Below are 20,233 nucleotides of genomic sequence, written 5' to 3'. Positions count from 1 at the left end.
CCTTCAGCCCCAGCCAATGGCTGCACAGCTCAGTCTCCAAGATAGATGAGAATGCTGAGCCATGGGCCCTGCTATGCCCTTATATGAGGTGGCTGGGCTAGAGGGGGTGGGGAGGAAAGGAGGGGGAGCTAAGCTGCTTGCCATCGTGCCAGGCTATTATTAGCCATCAGGAGCAACTGCACTTCACTCTCTCCGAGCGACAGGGTAGTCAGCAAGGTTTCAGAGCAAGGAGAAACAGACACTGAGGGACTCCAGTGTCTCTGAGGAAAGGTGTATGGTATAATGTGTTAGGGAGACTGCAGACTCCAAATCTTGGGTTCTTTAGTGCCTGGAGATTAAAGCAAGAGGCCTGAATCCTGCACTCCCCTCTTTCCTAAAGGAGGAGGAGGATAGCCAGCATGTTTAGAGTTGATAGAGTGTTTGGTTATTGTTAAACCAGGCTTTCTTCTTCTCCTTCTCCTTCTCCTTCTCCTTCTCCTTCTCCTTCTCCTTCTCCTTCATCATTTGCTGGTTTTAATTGCTACTCTGTTTTGTTCTTTTAACATTCAGCCTAAATGCTAGGAACTGTCTGAATGTCCTTAATGATGCATACATTGAAATAAATCAACAAAGGCAAATGATCAATATCTATTTTTCTTTTCTCCTTCCTTCAGGATAAAGCGGAATATTGCTGGTTACATAAAAGTGTAAAGGTGGGGAAAGGGATACAAAATGAAGTATCTGGGTTTTATGAACGATATCAGAGCAACAGCATTGACGCATGAGGATTAGGACTTGTAGGTTTTCTGGGAGGCAATTAAGGCTGGAAGCTGGGTAAGTGGATGACTAAAAATTAAGACACCTGGGTTCTGGAGGAAAATGAAGGGGTCAGGAGCTAGGCTGATGCTCCTGGGTGCTTCATAAAGAGACAGAGCTGTTGGGGGCAAACATTCCCCGCAGTGTCAGGAATGTGCTGATGGGTCCCAGTGGCTGAAACTGAATCCACAAAGATGGCGCAAGTCTATAAATACTTGTGCAGCTCTGCAATGGCCTGAGGGGTTACTGGTGTCCAAGTATCTGGATGACAGTGCAGGGACGATCCATGACAGGCCACAATCCAGCCAATCAGACAGGATCCCTCTGGTCTCCAAAAGGCACCTGAAATTACGCCTGTCACTAACAAGGGGGCAAACTTGGGAAGCTACATCCACACTCCACAGCACACCACACATAACATTATTTATTAACATCCAACCAGAACCAGCTACTCTGGCTAGCTGATGCAGGAGTGGGGGCAGGGAGCGAGGGGAGGGTGTGCTAAGGCAGGGGTTCTCCCAACCTTTTAAATAAGTGTACTCCTTATGTTGCAAACTCAGGTACCCCATCGAGATTTTGTATGTGTGCACGCCCCCGAATTTAAAAGTTATGCTTATGAGACAGGCTTTTTCCAGTGACTGGCTTACATCCAGACTAAGTTACTCATGCATACTCCAATTGAAGTCCCATTAATTTCAATAAAACTGCTTATGAGGCGCATAATCTGGATGTATGCAAGTCAGTGACTGGAGCAGCCACTGGCTCACATGCACACTAAGTTACTCATAAGCAGTCTTATAGGGATGTGTGAACTGGTTCAGCCGGTCCAGGTTCAAACCGGACCAGCCCCAGTTCTAAAAGAACAAATTCAATCTGGTTCAGGGGATATACCTGTAAAGAGGAATCCAGTGAGTACCTGCAAAAAGAAGGTGCTAAGTACTCTATCTCCCCTCCCTCACCTGCCCACCTTAGTATAGGAAATGCCCCTTTACTGGTGAAGAGGAATCCTTGCCAGATTCCTCTTTACGAGTATATCCCCTGAGGAGGCCTGTGAACTGGTTTGGCTGGATTCAGTGGCTGAACCAGACTGGACCAGGTTCGGCCAGACCTAGAACTTCACCGGGCTGGGTTGATTTAAATTCAGTCCGAATTCAAATCAAACGGCCAAACTGGTTCCGTGACACCCCTACATTCTTATTGAAAATAATAGGACAAGTTTACTTGTCCCATTAATTTCAGTGGAAGTACTCAGTGTTAATTTTCTGAAGCCTGTCAGTCAGGCTGAGAGGAAGGGTACCCTGAGCTTCAACATGTAGCTAGCCAATTTGGGGCAAAGCAGGAGAGTCCACACACACACACACACACACACACACACACACACACACACACACACACTGCAGCAGACACATCACTGAGGACATGTCAGCTTCCAGCTGGCAATCATCAGATGGGAAACAAATAGTATGGCTGCAATGTGGGGAAGCAGGAGGGCTCTGAGTATTCCCCGGTAGGGTCACTTCTAGGGTATTTGGCACCTTAGGCAAAGTTTTATCCCCCAGCCAAGAAGTGCAGGGTCCTGGTTTTAACAATGAGCCATGCAGGCTATTTGTGAGGCCAAATGACCAGCCCAAGTGGATGACTAGTGCAAGCTGGTTTGGGAATACAGTGGGAGAGAGTTCCCAGTCTATAATGAGGGCAAAACTCTAACACTTCAGAGATTAAAAGATGCTGCTGCTAATTTGGAAATCTAGTCTGAGGTCATTTCTTTTTGGAAGTGAATGCTGAGGCTAGCAATTAATATTCAAGAGAGGGAGTGCAGCTTATGAGACTAGCTGTTTTGGGGAGGCTGAGGTGCAATCTTCATTCAGATGTCTGCGCACACTCGCCCATGTTTTTGTGTGACAGTGCCTGAGTTGATTTTAAAAGTGAGCCTGGGTACAGGGCCCCTGAAATGCGAGATACAGATAGCAAGTGTACTACTGCACTTGCATCCAACATTCAGTAACATGTGAGCATCTGTACCTGCATACAGATCCAGAGGTGCACCAGGTAATTTTGGAGCCTCAGGTAATTTTGGAGCCTGGACCTAAAGGCCTTTAGAGGCCCGCTCACTCCCCCACCCTGCAAGTTATGCATCACCCCCTACACAAACACACATACCGTGACACAAACAGTATTTTTAACACATGGGTTCTAGAGGGCACAAACAGCAATTGAACTCACAAGAATGTAAGAATATAAAACAGGTATGCAAATATGCATTGGCAGAAACATTTCAACACGCAACTTAAAATATTCCCATCCCACAAATTTCTTTCCCCCACTCCCCACTCTGTCTCTATAGCACCCGGCAAAGGTCACAATCACACTCAGCCACCAGGACACACTAGAGATTTGGGGGGCCCCCAGGGGGTGTGGAGGCCCTGGACCGGCCCCAAAGTCCAAGGGTAAGAACACCACTGAGGATACAGCAACCAGCCTCAGAACTGACACTGAAGACACTGAAGTGGTGGATAGTTTCTGCCTTTTAGGGTAGACCATCAACAGTAAAGGCTCCAGCAGTCAAGAAATATGCCGCAGACTAGCACTTGGTAGGGTTGCAATGAAGGCCTTGGAAAGGATTTTTTAGATGCCATGACGTGTCTATACCTACAAAGATTTGAATCGTTTGGACAATGGTTTCCCCCGTGACACTCTATGAATGCAAAAGCTGGACTCTGAAGAAGCAAGATAGAAAAAGTATTGACACTTGAACTTTGGTGTTGGAGAAGACTTTTGAGGATATCATGGACAGCCAGGAAAACAAACAAATGGATCATAGAACAAATCAATCCAGACTTTTCACTTGAGGCACAAATGACCAGGCTCAAACTATCATACTTGGGATACATTATACAAAAACCCAGCTCCCTTGGGAAGTCCATAATGCTGGGGAAAGTTGGAGGAAAGAGAAGAGGATGATCAGCAACAAGATGGATGGACTCAATTACGACAGCAGTGAATGCACCACACAGATCTCTACCTTTGTACATTGTACATAAACTGTAGAGTGGACGTAACATGTGAATAGGTCTTAGGGCATCAAGTGATTTCTCGTGTGTATTGATGAACCACTGCAGATCAAATACAGATATACACCCTTCATATCACTTCAATGCACAATGCCAGGGGTGTAGCTATAATTGTAAAAGGGGTGTGTGTGGCAAAGGTCCCTGGGCCTTTGAGGGAGAGGGTCCCCGCTAGCTGAGCAAAGGCTTGCTCTCTTCAGTCTCCCGCTCCTGCCTCTCCAAAGGAGGAGTAGGGGTTGGGGCCCCTCTTCACTTCTTTGTCCCAGGTCCCAATCCAGCCTTGCTACATCTACACAATGCTTCATTCTGAGCATTCGCTTATTGAGCTGCAATTGCAAGTCACCCAGCTCTCGAGTAATTGAGAGTGATGAGAACCTAGTGATACATAACATGGGTGAACCAGACTTCAATAACAGAGCAGAGTCACATCAAGAGGAAGGTTTTCTTAATGTTGCTTTAAACCACCCTCTGGCGTTCCAAGCAGCTAAAGGACATGGCCATCTAATAATTGACTGCAATGACTCTACTTCCTCTTAAGATGCCTCAGGCTGTGATCAGTGGGTTCAACTGTGAAAAAAAATAGCACAAGGGAGGGAGGGAGAAACATCCCATGGCCAGAATTAGGGTTGCCAACCTCTGTTAACTGAGCAGAGAGACACCTTTTAAAGTGGTGGTTCTCTTATATTTAGCAGGGGGAGAGCAACTGGCCCTACCCAACCCCAGCACAGCATCCCTCCAGGGGCTGTTGCTGGTGTCTACCTTATGTTTCCTTTTAGATTGTGAGCCCTTTGGGGACAGGGAACCATCTTATTTATGCATGGTTTCTTTTTGTATGTAAATCGCTTTGAGAACTTTGATTAAAGAGCAGTATATAAATATTTGTCGTCGCAGAAATAACTGAAGTTATTCCTTCAAATTATTTTTTCCAATATTTTTAACATCAGCATATGAAAATGTTACCTGGAGATTGATGCTAATTCCTGGAGACTCCAGGTCAATTCAGTTGGCATTCCTAGTCAGAATAACTCCTTACTTTGCCATTGAAATATTTTTGAATTAGAATTGCAACATGTAGTAGACCATGGGTGTCAAAACTGCAGTCCTCCTACAGAGGAGAGCTGATCTTGCAGTAGCAAGCATGATGTGTCCCCTTAGCTAAGTAGGATCTGCCCTGGTTGCATTTGAATAGGAGACTAGAAGTGTGAGGACTATAAGAGATTCCCTTCAGCGGGGATGGAGCCGCTCTGGGAAGAGCATCGAGGTTCCAAGTTCCCTCCCTGGCTTCTCCAAGATAGGGCTGAGAGAGACTCCTGCCTGCAACCTTGGAGAAGCCGCTGCCAGTCTGTGAAGACAATACTGAGCTAGGTAGACCAATGGTCTGACTCAGTATATGGCAGCTTCCTATGTTCCTAGATGCTGGCCTACAGCTCCCATCATCCCTGGCTCCTGGCCACTGTGACTGGAGATGATGGGAACTGTAGAACAAAATCCGCTGGAGGACCACAGTTGGACCCCCCTGTAGTAGAAATCAATCAGTTAGATCTGAGTTTCTCAACCTTGGGCTTCCAGGTATTGGCAACAACTTTAATCACCCCCAGCCACAATAGCCAAAGGCCATTGTAGCTGGGGATTATGAGAACTGTAGCCCATAATTCCTGAGTTAGATTCATCAGTTTTAAATGTTTTCATTGACTGAATATGTGCCCCTGTTTAACTGGGCAGATTTTTCAAAATGGTTAATCGTTTTTAAAATAAGAACTTACAAAAATTGTGGGAGGCAGGAATGATTTTAGCAGAGGTGTTCCCTTATGGGTGTGAAAGAAGGAAGAATTCTTCTTCTAAGACAATGCCTGCTGTGACATTATGTGTACGTAATCTAAAAAGAAAAGATGGCTGACATCCTAACAAAACACTGGTGTGTTGAAACGGTGCTGCCAGTTCCTCTAGGATTCACAACTGAAGAGACCTTGCTTCTTTAGAGATGAAGTCAACAGAGTTTATTTAACATACTCAAAGATTAACACATACAATATCAGGAGCTTCTAATACCATCTTGTAATACAAGCCATCTTGTAGTTACACACAACAATAAGGAAGTTCTTCTTCCCAGACACCTCCTACAGCTATGAACCTACCTTTCAGTTCCCACAGTACTGTTAAATATAGGCCACATTTGCATGTAACGTGAAACTGGAGGTTGCTGAACCTGCGGTTAATTTTTCTAACTGTGAATCATATCACAGACATTCATTGAACTGTAGCCCAGCAACCTCTGGTTTTAGGGCAGGGGTGCCCCTCCCTCTTCCTGGTCCACCAAGTCTACATCCATCTGCAGAGTGGCAACCATTGGCCACAATCTTCAAGGGGGCGTGTTGAGTGCAATCGTGTCTTTTCTGAATGGTCCGCCCACCCTCAGCAGGGAAAGGGTGTCTGTCCCTTTAAATGCCATGCAAGTCCTCCTTCTGACAGCAAACACACTGCCTCTTCTCCCTGGAACAGGGGGTTTCAACCTGTTTTAACAGCTATACCCATTATGTCTGAAACCTTCCGCTCAGGTGCCCCATTGAGATTTTTAGTGGGTGCACACATACATAAACTTAAATATGATAGTTATGAAATATTACAGTGACTCGCTTACATCCAGACTAAGTTGCTCATGAGTACTCCCATTTAAATTTATAGGACAAATACACTTGCCCCACTTATTTCAGTAGCACTACTCATGAGTAAGTTAATCTGATTGTAATAGCCAAGAAGTCCTCTGATCTCAGGAGACAATGCAGCTGCATCCTAATAATATGTCAGGGAGGTGGGAGGGCTCTGAGTACCCCTTACAACCCTTAGAAGTACCTCCAGGAGTTAATATAGTACCCCAGTTGAGAACCACCACCCTGGAGAATAACAGTGTTAACTGCCACACATTTGTTCCAGAGCCCTTTGAGGTACATCAGGAAAATCTGAAATGCACTATTACTTCTGTAAGAGACAGAGCCTCCCAGAGTTGATAAGTTCATCTCCATTCCCCACCCATTAAGAACACATCACTCTTTGTGCAATAATATCAAATAATAGAGGAGGTTAGCTAGTTGAAAGACAGGGGAAATGAGACATCACAATACATTATGAACACAATTCTAGCCTACATTCAATTCCTTAACTAAAAACACTGGCTCACATTCTGCATCACGAAATATGGATGGCTCTGCGCTGCTGTGCAAATCTTAAACACTGCCTGCGCTACTGCGGAACAGGGCTTCTGTACTGCAAATTGAAACTGTGCAATTGCAATTGTGCCATGCTACCTCCGTTCTTTCCAGTAGCTGTAGCATGGTGCAACAGCAATTGTCACAGTGGAACAGCCCTTTTCTGCAACCTCGTGGGTGGTGTTTGAGACATGTGCAGTTGTGCTTGCGGTGCTGAACCAGCCATCTTTTGCATACATTAAGAATTGCATGTAGGCAAGACTTGTGTTCATCATTCATTTTAATGTCTCATTTCCCCTGTCTTTCACATTCTGCATGTTCCACTGTGCAGTGTGAGGCACTGCTTCGCACATTTATTTATTACATTTATATCCTACCCTTCCTCCTGTGAGCTTAGGGTGGCATCGATGATTCTTTCCCTACTCCTATTTTATCTTCACAACAATTCTGTGAGGGAGGTTAGACTGAGAGACGCTGTCTGGCATCCAAAGCAATTACCTGTTGGTGGAACGAGCACATTTGTGGTAGCACAAGAATTAGCTTCGTTGCCCTAAAGATGGGGGTTTGCAGAATTGTGATCTTGTGCAAATGTCCCATTAAAACAAATGAGGCATGCCGCAATTGCACAACTCTTGTATAACTGCAAGTATGCTTGCAATAGTGCAACTCAGGTATAACTACCTAGCACAACAATTTTGCACTAGTGCAACGTCCTCCCACAAGCACTTTGTGGCTCTGGATGTTGGCCAGTGACTGGCCAAGCATCACCCAGTGAGTTTCTTGGCTGAGCAGGGATTTGAACTTCTGTCTTCCGAGTCCCCAATCCGATCCGAGAGTCCCAATCCAGCACTCTAACCACTATACCATACTGGCTCTTACTCGAGTTCTCATTGCTTGACTTGTGTCTGAACTGAACAGAATACACTGTATATGCAACGTGTGATCATTGAAGGAAAAAAAAATAGATTTACCTGGAAATTGTCATATAACATTCCTCAACAAGGAATACAAGGTGCTATTTGTAACCCTGCTAGATATCTTAACTCGATTACAGTGCCAAAATACTGCAGAGCTTTAATGCTGGTATGTTGTGATGTTTTGGAAGGGAGATGTTTTTTAAAAATCCCTATAAAGAACATTTTTGCCTCTGTAATTTGGGATATATTGAAACTATGGCTCATGCGCTCCTTTATTGTCAATTTTATCGAGATCTACGGCACAAATATATAACTCTTTTTATAGGTGGTCAAATGGATTCTTTTAATCTTATCTTCTAGCTGACCAGAATGATTTAATGTCTTATAATGTGGGTATGTTTTGTTTGATAGCCAGCAACATTTGCGAGGAGCTCATTATCGAGAGAAGACTTTGATCTGCCTGTTCTGGATGGGGTCACACTTCCCCAGAAGTAACAGGTACGCAGTCTAGGGGTGCTTCTGGATCCAAGCCTCTTCCTGGTCTCCCAGGTTGAGGCAGTGGCCAGAAGTGCCTTCTGTCAGCTTCGGCTGATATGCCAGCTGTGTCCGTTTCTTGAGATAGACGACCTCAAAACAGTGGTACATCTGCTGGTAACCTCCAGACTGGATTACTGCAATGCGCTCTATGTGGGGCTGCCCTTGTATGTAGTCCAGAAACTACAGTTGGTCTAGAATGTGGCAGCCAGGCTGGTCTCTGGGTCACCTAGGAGAGACCATATTACACCCGTATTGAAGGAGTTACACTGGCTGCCGATATGTTTCTGGGCAAAATACAAGGTGTTGGTCATAACCTATAAAGCCCTAAACAGCTTGGGCCCTGGGCATTTAAGAGAACGTCTTCTTTGTTATGAACCCCACCGCCCATTGAGATCATCAGGAGAGGTCCGTCTGCATTTGCCACTGGCTCGTCTGGACAGGCATTCTCCGTTGCTGCCCCGAGGCCTTGGAATGCGCTCCCTAGTGAAATAAGAGCATCCCCATCTCTGACAACTTTTTAAAAGTCTTTAAAGACACATCTGTTCACCCAGGCTTTTAACTGATATTATTTTGATCGTTTTAAAGTTGTTTGTAGACTGTTGTTTAAAAATTTTAAATTGTGTTTTAAATTTCTTGCTTTTAAATTTTTGTTTTTGTTTTTAATTTTTCCTTTTTCTTTTTAATCTTGTTGTAAACCACCCAGAGATGTAAGTTTTGGGCGGTATAAAAATATGTTAAAGAAAGAAAGAAACAAAGAAAGAAAGAATTCAATTTAGCTGTTCTGTTTTGAGGTTTAACTTGTTAATATTATATTATAACTTTTATGATTTAATCTGTTGGGCTTCTGCGTGTATGTATTACTATTGTATTGGTCTGTGACTGTAATAAAGTAATCTAAAATTTATTTAAAGTGCTATTTGTACAAATCCCAGCATGTCCTTTACACTCATGTCCTTTATACCCTGTCACTCAGGGTGAGTGACAACATTTCCTTACTATAGTCACCCTTGTGCCAATCCTGGGACAATGGCCACTATAACCCCCTAACAGAACAGGATTTTACTAAGGCTAAACATCCCTGAGTGTGGCTTGCTCAGAGATCTCCTAATACAATGTTCTGTTCACTCTGTGCCACACTGCAGTGATTTCAGATGTATAATGATTATGCACAATAATGCACGACTCCCCCCCCTTTTTTATATTAAGAAATCTAGAATTACTCGTGTCCCCTTGTTCTGTCCTCACAGTCACCGTTACAGATTTTGAATGGCCATTTACTCTGTCCATGGCTATGTTTATCCTCACAACAACCCTGTGAGGTAGGCTATGCTGAGAGATAAGTGACTGGCCCAGAATCACCCAGTGAGTTTCGTGGCTGAACGGGGATTTGAACTCAGGTCTCCCTGGTCCTAGTCCAACGCTCTAACCACTGCAATATGCTTTCCCCACCTCTTCCTTGTAGCATGCTTTACCTATCTGATTCTGTGGGCAAAAGAGCTCTCCAAACATAATGAGGTGTGAAAATGCTACATTCAATGAGCCATGGAGCAGCACTTGAATTATAGAGGGGCTGGAGGGCACCAAGCCCTTATGTCTATGATAGTCCTTAGTTCCTGCTTTTGGAAAGCTGTGCAGAGACCTGGTTTGGCTAATACTGGGAGGAGTCATGAGCGAGATTGTGTATTTCATTATAGGCATCGATACCTTTTTGACCCTTTCCCCTATAATGTAATAAAAATCTAGCCCCAGATAAACTCCACGTTCATAGAGGTGTTTATCCGGTCAAGCAAGTTCCTGAGCGGGGTGTGGTGCTGCTGCTAGGGGGCTGGATCTTGAAGCCGCCTCTTGCATGATCTCTTACTTACTCACTCCGTCTCTTAGTGAGACACTGGGAAAAAAGCCTGGAGATTCCTAGGAGATTCCCAGCCTGCCGCTGGCTGGGCTCAGTCGCTCGGCTCCATGGCCAATTCCAACCAGAAGGACCAGGTACTAGGCCCTCAGATTAGGGCAGTTTGGGAAATAATGGTGGCATAGGTTATGATGGGCATGGTCTGGGCTTTCTCTAGAGTTTCCCTGACTCCTGATTTCCTTCCAGGCATGGATCCCCAAACTCTTCAAGAAAAAAATCTGCACAACTTTTATCGAGCAACCTGGTGAGCCAGGGTGAGTGAAGCCTGCTTTTTCCTCTTTTCCCCAAGATCTCTATGAGAAAGAATGTGCAATCCCCATTTCCAGTTGCTGAGGTCTATCTCTTGGCTGCCTTCTAGTTCTCGACTTCAGTTGTATCTTTGCTGTCAGTCTCTCGGCGACTCCTAGGGTGCACTGCTAAGACTTGATTCCCAACTTCTCCGCACAGCTAATCCCTGCAGAGACTCCCCTACCTCAGAGGTGCTGCTCTCAGCATCTCTGAGATGTCCTCCTAGAGTTGCCATGCCTCCTAACATTCTGGGTTTCAGCCGGATTTTAAGCATCTCTCCCAGATTGCTTAGCCCACCCAGATTCACCCAGATTTCAGATTTCATTTAAAAAAAAAAAAAAAAGGCTAAGCTCTAGCCCTTGTAGAAGCAGAGTTATGGAGCAAAATGTGCAGTCACTATTGTGCTCAGAAATTATTTTCCAGCCAGTTTACATAATGTGCAAATTAGGTGACTGGATTTGGAAAGCCAGAATATGGCAACCCTATGTCCTCCGTCATCCATGCTCCCCTGAGTTTCCATGCCTTTCCCAGGGAATTCCCTCTCTGTTCCACACCTCTCTGAATCATCTCGGTTTCTCCCAATAACTCTTCTGTACACACACATCTCACTTTTCTGCATCTTTTCTAAATTGGTGACATTCCTTTTTGCTACTATTCTGCTTCATTCCCTTTGCATTCCTCACTTCCCCAAATCTCCTTCCAGGCAAGCATGAATTTTCCCCTTTCCTAAGCAGGGTCCACCCTGGTTTGCATTTGAATGGGAGACAACATGTGAGCACCGTAAGATATTCCCCTTAGGGGATGGGGCCACTCTGGGAAGAGCATCTGAAGGTTCTAAATTCGCTCCCTGTCAGCATCTCCAAGGGAGGGCTGAGAGAGACTCCTGCCTGCAACCTTGGTGAAGCTGCTGCCAGTCTGTGTAGACAATACTGAGCTTGATGGACCAATGTTCTCACTTAGTAGAAGGCAGGTTCCTATGTCCCTGTGATGTAATCTGGATGATGAGTATATATGAGTATATGACAACTTCCTATCTTCCTGTGTTACTCTCCCCCACTCTCTGATTACATACCCCGCAACATTTTGCAAATAAAACTAGGGATACTTACACACATCTACTTGTAACACTCTTATTCCCACACCAAGAATCAATACCTCGGCTGCGCATATCCTAACCCCACATTGCAAACTGGTGAAAACACTTCTCTGCCTGCTGTGTGCTGCCTTCTGCAACAAGCCTTTCTGCTCAGGTTCATGAAGGAAACTGGGTGTGTTAGTAAACTGGATAGTTCACTGACCATAGCACTTACCTTTTCCTTTCCGTCTTAAACTTAAAGAAGGTTTAATCTCACATTGGATCTCTTCATGCTGATGCTGGAAGAGCTGCTCTTCAAAATGCACTCCGCAATACAGAGGCTGCAGCCTAGTATGTATGCACCCTAGGACCTTACCTGGGAGCAAGTACCATAGAACTGAGTGGGACTTACTTCCAAGCAAATATCCCTAAAACTGGGCTAAGATCTTGGCAGGTAGTTATGCGTGACGTGGAGAGGAAGCAGCACACTGGCATTTTGTGTTTAGACAACCCAAACAGAATTATTTATTATTTATTTATCATATTTTTATACTGCCTGATATATAAATCTCTAATTAACCTAATTATATCTTGAATTAACCTAATTACAGGCTGGATCCAGTCATATAATGTAAAAACAAGGAGGGCATGATACCAGAGACTTAATTATCCTATAATGTGTAATTACACCTGAATGTTCAAAATAAACCTCTTCAGCTCTGTGGGTGCCATGTGTGTGCTGGCGCTGTGTGGGAGTACTTGGGCCGAGTGCTGTCCCAGCAGGAAGCTGCGTGGGGCAGCGGAGAGTAGGTAAAGACCTGCTCTCCTCTTTCTTTAAGCTCCCGCTCCGCTCCCCGCTAGGGCTCGAACCAATCTTCGAACCGGGGCTCAAACCGTGGTTGGAGCCTGCTAAAAACGCCTGCTAAAAAACGCCAGCTCTTGAGTGTTCGTCTAAACCTAATCAGGGAGGGAACCAAGAGGATTTCTAGTGAGAGGGACTTTTAATATTCTTATTCTTCTTGTTACTGCATCATCAGCATACATGGCCTTACAAAGCATGTGTGCTAAATAAAATAATTAAGAAACATTTCCTCAGAAGTAGTTCTAAATAGAAATACTTCCTGGAGTTTACTTTTGCCTTCTTTTGTCATGGTGACTCTTAGCTCCCTCCCATGTGCTGTGAATCTGGTTTGTGTCTGTTAGCACATGGCTTACAAAGGGATGCTGTCTATACTTTGAGTGGCCACCAACATAGCGGATCAGCCAAACAAACAAACAAACAAACAAACAAAAACCACCCCATGGAGGTCCCCTATTACTCTCTCCCGTGTGTGGTGAATTTCACTTGAACTGAACTGCACGCAAAACCGTTATTAGAAGGGGACGCGTGAACACACACACATACAGACATGGTGATCTCCTAAGCGTTCTTCCCTTTGGAAAGCAGTCTAAATATAGAGACAAATTAGGAACAGTAACAGGTATCAGGAAATAGAGGCTGATTCTGGGAAATAGGCCTAGGGACATTTGAATCACCAGAGACCGATACGGTCACCAGAGGTCTTGCAATGCATCTTAACATCAATCTATATATTTTTTCGTATCAAGTGCCAGGGGCTGTTGATGGCCCAAGTATCAAAAGATGGCAAGGGTCCAAAGGGAGGGGGGGGAAAGAGGCCTCTGTCTATGGGTTCTGGTGGGGTGTAGCTAAGGAAGAGGGGGCCCGTGTTCATCCCTCTCTCTGGTGGCCCCCCAGAGTGAGGGAGATAATGAAGAAAATAGAGAGGGATGGAGCTGGGGGCCCGTGTTCTTTGAACCCTTTCGCTCAGTTATAGCCACGCCCCTGGGGCAATGCCCTTCTTGAGATCTCTTCTCTGTGCTCCCGCCTTCTGCAGTGCCCCCTGCCTGTGCCAGTGTGGGAGCCCTCGCAACAACCACGTCTCCGTCGCCACAGAGGATGCCTTTGGAGCAGCCATTGTCAGCAAGTGGCAGTCAGCCCAGCACACGACAGAGCGGCCCACTGATGCCTATGGGGAGGTGGAATTTGTGGGCGCCGGGCGCAGGCCCAGCAAGGTGAGTCAGTCTTTCAGGTGCGAAAAGCTAAGCTCATCTACTCAGGGTTAGGGTTGTTGGCAGCTCTGACTGAAGCTATCCCTGGAGACTGTTTCCTCCAATATTTCCCCCTAAGTCTTCACAACATGATGTCGTCGTCATCTCCATGGTTGCTTTCAGTAGTGACCTGGAATTTGATGCCAGTTTCTGCAGATTCCAGGCCAATCGTGGAAGACTGGCAACCCTAGGTTGGAGGATTGTGGGATGAGACTGGGGTGCCTCTCCTAAGCCAGGACAGCTTTATTTCCTGGCTCTGTAATATAAGGCAGGGAGATAGGCAGGCAGCTGCGAAGGCAGGCAGTGCACAACTCCTCTGGCCTTGGCCCCACTAAGTAGACCCGCACCCTGATGGTCCCATTGAGCAACTCCTGTGTGCTCTACACGTGGTTGCCTAATGGTAGATCTGCCCCTGATAGTCCTGTTGGTTTGGTGCAGTAGATCTGTTCCAGCATTTCACTGACAAAAATAGGGGCATGCTTGTAACACTCGATTCTTATACTCTGCTGAAGTCCCCTACCCCATTACACATTTTTAGGCTCTGGCTGTGCTGTGCTGATTTATATTGCATTAGCCAGACCTTCGTTACTTTAACAGCCAAGAAGGCTGTTTGTTCTTGAGGTTAAAGATATGCTAGGAGGGAAAATTAATAATTGTCCTACAATCTGTAATTAGCGGTTCAAAATGAGCCTCACCAGCAGGTGACAGGTGACATTGCAGACTGTGTACTCAACAGTGGCGCCAGAACGGTATCTCTCTCTATACACACACAAAACACACACACACACACACACACACACACACACACACACACACGGGGGACAACACAAAATAAGGCAAAGTGTATTCCTTGTGGGATGTTAGATTTCTGAAATGAGACATAAGGGTGTATATACTGTGTATGTATACACACACACATTCATTTTATATGCTGCTCTTCCTCCAAGGAGCTACTACATACTTAAGTTTCTCCTCACAACAACCCTGTGAAGTAGGTCCCATCATATTTATGTCCCATCATCTTTAATTAAGCACTATCCATTTTGATGAAGTTAACTATCAAGCAAGCATGCTTAGAACTGCATACTTGTTTTAATTTCCAATTTATGATTCACCAATGGATGGGGGACTCAGGAAGAGGTGGGCTAGTCTGCGGAGCATGGCCTCCCCACCTGCTCCCCTCTAGTACCATCTGCCTGTGCAGTACATGGCAACATAATGAGTTGGCTCAATGAGTTGGTAGCCACTGCCACACCCAATAATGTCAGGGCCGCAGCGGCAGCAAGAATGCACCTGCCCCAATGTCACTAAAAGATATGCCAATGCAATCTTGGCATATCCTTTAATTGCGTATGAGGGGTGTTCATCGGAATCACCCCTCTACATGCCCTACAAAACCCAGGGTCACGTCGACATGTCTTGTAGTGATGTTGGGGTGGGCACATCTTACCATGGCACCAACATTATCGCGTGTAGCAACCTCTGTTTATTTGAACCAACCCATTCTAAACATATATGTGTTTATACGTAGGAGCATCAGCGACAGTTTGCTCCCTCTCTGAGATTTAAGTTCTAGACACCCTGGGGAGGGAACTGAACCCCGAAGGACAGTTTTAGTGATTTACCTTATCAAAATGTTAACAATGCATCCTCAAAAGGCAAAGACAGGGACAACAACAACAACAAAAAAGATGAACCAGGGACAGATTCCAGAAAAATAGGGGACAATTTGAACCTATGGTCAGAGGTGCACCTAGGAGCCTGGACCTAAAGATCTCTCCCCCCACACACACACACACTGCACACATCGCCATCGCCAGATAAATTGCAATGCACTATTTTTTTTACACCAGAATATGCTCAGGGAAAGCATGGAAACTTCTTAGAATATATTTTTAGAAGAGATTCTGAAAAATATATTTCCCACTGACTTGCAGAGAGATACCACATTTTGCAACGACAATCCTGCCACTTAAATTAGTAGGCTGTTCAGCATTTGGAGGCCCCCCAGGCCTGCAGGGGATTGGAACTCTGCCTGGAAGTCCGGTCCAAAGAGTGCCACTGCCTATGGTTTATCAGTGGTCTACCCTTCAAGAAAGTCTATCAATGGCTACTAGTCTGGTGGCTGTGGGCCACCTCCAGTCTCAGAGGCACAATGCCTTTCAATACCAGTTGCAGCGTAACAGCAGCAGGAGAGAGGGCATACATATACCTCTTGCCTGTGGGCTCCCCAGAGGCATCTGGTGGGCCACTGTGTGAAACAGGATGCTGGACTAGATGGGCCTTGTGCCTGATCCAGCAGGGCTGTTCTTATGTTCTGTGCTGGCATAGTGAAGGACAGGGAGGGGAGCCATGGGTCAGGACCTGAGGACCACCTTTTCACCCTTCTCTCTGTGCTATCTTTAAATCAGTTCATTCGCCTGTCAGACACTTCGGACCCTGCGGCAGCCTACGCCCTGGTAACACATCACTGGAAAATCCCACGCCCCAACCTGGTGGTATCTGTGGTGGGAGGTGAAGGTGAGGTGCGAGTGAGGGCCTGGCTGAAGGACGTACTGCGGAAAGGGCTGGTTAAAGCAGCTCAGAGCACAGGTAAGGGGCCTTTCTTTCCTTCCTGTGTGGTCCATTTGCATTCTAGCGATCTTGGGAATTTTAGAGTTGGTGTTATACAATTCATTCTCATGGGTCACCACATGTTTGTCCAGCCAGTGTGGACACCAGAGCTTGCAACCCTGAACTAGAGTGAGGGCCTTTGCATCTGATCTTACCCGTTGATCTTACGCAGTAACCTGTAAGAGGACAGTGTTAATCATTTCCTTTTGTTAGGGAGATTGCTGGTTAATAGTCCGTAATGGTTGGTTGATGTTTCCTCAGTGGGAGCTATTGGTAGATAGTTAGTAATCTCTGCCTTGTGTTTAAATGAGGTAGCCATCAAAGTTTGGAGAAGATTCCTGCTCTGTGTGTGTGTGTGTGTGTGTGTGTACACAGATCTGCTACCTTGTAGGAGTGCCTGCTGTGTACTTGCACTTATGCTCTACATCTATATTTTTAAATAAAGCAAGTGTTGCCTTATTACAAAAGCAAGCAGCAGTGGGAGAACACACAGTTGTGTTTTCTCCCAGCAATGGGAGAAAACATGGTTGTGTACAAAAGGAGGTACTTTTAATAAAGCAGCATCTGCTTTATTACAAAAGCAAGCAGCAATGGGATCAAACATGGTTAAATACAAAAGGAGGTGGGGTGGCAATAATAGTGAATACATATTCTGGTATGCAAGTCCTTCCGGGTTTGGGCAGTGTTTGGTTTGGGAAGTCAGGCAAAGAGAAAAAACAAAAAATGCCTTCCATTTCCTACCCTCCAAAGAAAGCTAAATCTGAGTAGCTCTATTCCTGGAATTTCTCACTGACAGGGAATGTACACCAATATAAATGCCATACATCACTCTAAGATTAGACTGGGAAGGCTTACATTTTATACACAATAATGTGGGAAGGGAAGAACGAGAGAGTTGCCTATTGAGATGGCTTTTAAAAACTGTTTTCATTTTCATTTTCATTTTTTTGAATAACTACAGGGTTTCAAGAAAAAAAGGCAGGCAGGAGAAATGTACAGGCTTTAGATCCAGTTTACAAATTAAGAATTATTTTAATCCCCAATCTCTGAGTTTCAGTCTTCCTTTCTCAATCTGTGCCAAACCAATAAAACATAAATTGGAACAAATATTTCCAAATGAGTGATAAATTAGAATAAGAGAATAAACAGTATCGTGTAATAGTGCTGAAGAAGACTCAGATTCAAATCTTTATTCACTCACAAAGCTCACTGGACAATCTTACGCCAGTCTCTAGTCTCACTATGGGAGAAAAACGAGCTAAATAAGCCCAGCCTGGTTTTCTCCCATCGTGAGAATCACCGGGCTCATGGGTGAGCCTGGTGTTTCTCTGGCGGCTATCCCGCCAAAGAAGCCCTCCCCTTAAATGGGGTTAACGGAGCGAGTGCTCCGCTAACCCCATTTTCCCGCTTGTGAGTCGCCACAGTACGGCTCCGCACCGTGGCAGCTCATGATGAGTCCCCCGCTGGGAGGCTAAAACCAGCCTCCTAGTGTCGGGGGTCTCCCCAGGATGTCCCTGCACTCGTGCAGAGCATCCTGGAACTTCCAGGGGCCAGGCAGCCCCCGATCCCTGCAGCCCCTATCGGCTCCGTGACGGAGAACCCTCCCAGGCTCTACACACAGATCGTGTGTTGAGCCTTACTATCGCTTAGCCTCACATACTTTGCACAGTTGTTGTGAGGATAAAATGCGGGGGACACTGTGGATGCTGCCCTATCTCCTTGGAAGAAGGCTGGCATAGAAATGTAATAAATATACAGTACATAGTTTACTCTAGACAGAAACGTGACATTTCTGACTGCAGAACTTTGGATTTGTTAATAGAGGATCTAGACTTCCTGACTAGTTTAAATGCAGTGCCTTGATCTGCACTGATGCGAAGGTTCATGTGCACAGATTTTGCATTGTACACTTGTTATATTTACTTACTTACTTACTTAAATTTATATCCCGCTCTTCCTCTGAGCAGGATATAAATTTATAACTGCTTCCCTCATAAACACAAAGTTATCTTATGTTTGTTTAACTAAGTTTTGTTCAGAAACGACTCAATTTTTCTCCTTCTCCTTTCCCTCCCTTTTCATTTTGACTTCACCTCTCACACCTCTCACACTCTCTATATTCTCCCCACAGGGACAAACTTCTAACTGACAAAACATAAAAGACTGCTAGATAGAATACAACACTCCACACAACTCTGTGCCCATTTGCAGGCCCTTAGCCAGCTGGTGGCATGGTGTGTACCTGTCACAACAAAAAATTATCTTTCCTCCCCAGCCTCACTGACTGTTTTCACTGAACATTTTATAACCTGCTTCCCCTGACTTCTGCAATCCCTCCAAAAATTTTTTTGAGGCTGGTTACAGGCCTGCCCATTTGTGCAATTTCAAATAACAGGGGTAGATTAAAACTGGAAGGGATCCAAAAACAGTAATAATCCACCCCCAAAACTAAAGGGTTGTCTCTTCTAGAGGTACATTTTGTCCCTGTAGAATGTCTAACCTAGCCAGCAGTTTCTGCTCTGAACAAGGGTCAAGTTAGTCAAACAGCTCAGTTTGCTATGATGGCTCATTTGGTCCGCATCATTCACTCAATATTATAGATACGGCAACCATCTTTCCTGAAGGAAAAGACTGTTGCTGAGAAGTCAGTCAGACCACTAAACATGTGCTATGGTCTGTGCCAGGACATGATCACCCGGATATAATGGGAACGTCAGAGGCTAATATCCTAAGAAATACTGAAAATATTTTCCCCAAAAACAAAACAAAACCCCACATTCTATCAGGGATCTAAATTTGTTGACACATTTAAATGGGAAAGAAAAACAAAACAGAAAAAGAAAGGTAGGCTAGCCTGGGTCAATTATAAGTCACCAACACATGAAATCAGTTTCTTGTGGTCCATTTTCAAACTAACATATGTCAGTCATTTTTCAACGAATCTGCATTAAATTTGGAGAGATGGTGGCATTTTTCACCTAGTTCATGCATGACAAATTTAATGTAGTTTGGATGACTCATTTAGATTTTGTGAATGATAGAATATAATGGTGGGATCCAGTTTTTACCTCACCTTAACTATGCAGGCCCTATGGTGCTTGCATAATAAGAAGCTCTGCGTGCTTTGGAGGCTGTGTGTTTGTGTGTCTATGCATGCACAAGTGTATCCAGACAAGACATGGTTTTGTGACATAATTTCACAAGTGGAGGCAGGACTGTATTTTGGAAGGTGCTTGGAAGGGGGAGAGTAATTGGCCCTATCCACCCCCAGCACAGTATCTCCAGTGACTGTTGCTGGTGTTTATCTTATGATTCTTTTTAGATTGTGAGCCCTTTGGTGACAGGGATCCATCTTATTTATTTATTATTTTTCTATGTAAACCGCCCTGAGCTATTTTTGGAAGGGTGGTATAGAAATCGAATTAATAATAATAATAATAATAATAATAATAATAATAATAATAATAATAATAATAATAATAAATAATTATTGGAAAGGAAAGTTGTATGTATGCCTGAAGCTATAGGTGGTGTGTACCTCTGGGTGGTATTTCTTGCTTTATGTGTGTGTGAGAGAGATCAAGCGAGTGATATTTCTGGGTATTTTTATAATAGCAAGACAGACTATCAAAGAAATTACTTCAAGTTGTCTCTGTGGGTGTGGGTGCTTGAGGTAGAGGGTGTGGACACTCAGAGGGATATTGTGTTGGGCAGGGCCC

At 44.8% G+C, this 20,233-nt stretch overlaps 1 protein-coding gene and 1 long non-coding RNA gene across 2 annotated transcripts in view; both read left to right on the top strand.

Annotated features, from left to right (window-relative positions):
- The first annotated feature begins 202 nt into the window (after positions 1-202).
- On the top strand, positions 203-4,810 carry LOC128331551 (uncharacterized). Its single transcript, XR_008310340.1, has 3 exons — positions 203-270; positions 654-813; positions 3,140-4,810. It is a non-coding gene; the product is annotated as an uncharacterized LOC128331551 (long non-coding RNA).
- A 5,669-nt stretch (positions 4,811-10,479) lies between these two features.
- The window catches only part of TRPM4 (transient receptor potential cation channel subfamily M member 4), a 41,593-nt gene continuing 31,839 nt past the window's right edge, over positions 10,480-20,233 (top strand). Inside the window, exons 1-4 of the mRNA XM_053264658.1 lie at positions 10,480-10,506; positions 10,616-10,683; positions 13,688-13,865; positions 16,313-16,493. Of these exons, the coding sequence (XP_053120633.1) occupies positions 10,480-10,506; positions 10,616-10,683; positions 13,688-13,865; positions 16,313-16,493 (454 nt within the window). The remainder of the gene's footprint in view (positions 10,507-10,615; positions 10,684-13,687; positions 13,866-16,312; positions 16,494-20,233) is intronic.

The sequence above is a fragment of the Hemicordylus capensis genome, chromosome 6 (genome assembly GCF_027244095.1).
Source record: "Hemicordylus capensis ecotype Gifberg chromosome 6, rHemCap1.1.pri, whole genome shotgun sequence".
Classification (NCBI taxonomy): Eukaryota; Metazoa; Chordata; class Lepidosauria; order Squamata; family Cordylidae; genus Hemicordylus; species Hemicordylus capensis.
The sequence above is the reverse complement of the archived record's forward strand: the minus strand, read 5'-3'. Positions and strand labels throughout refer to the sequence as shown.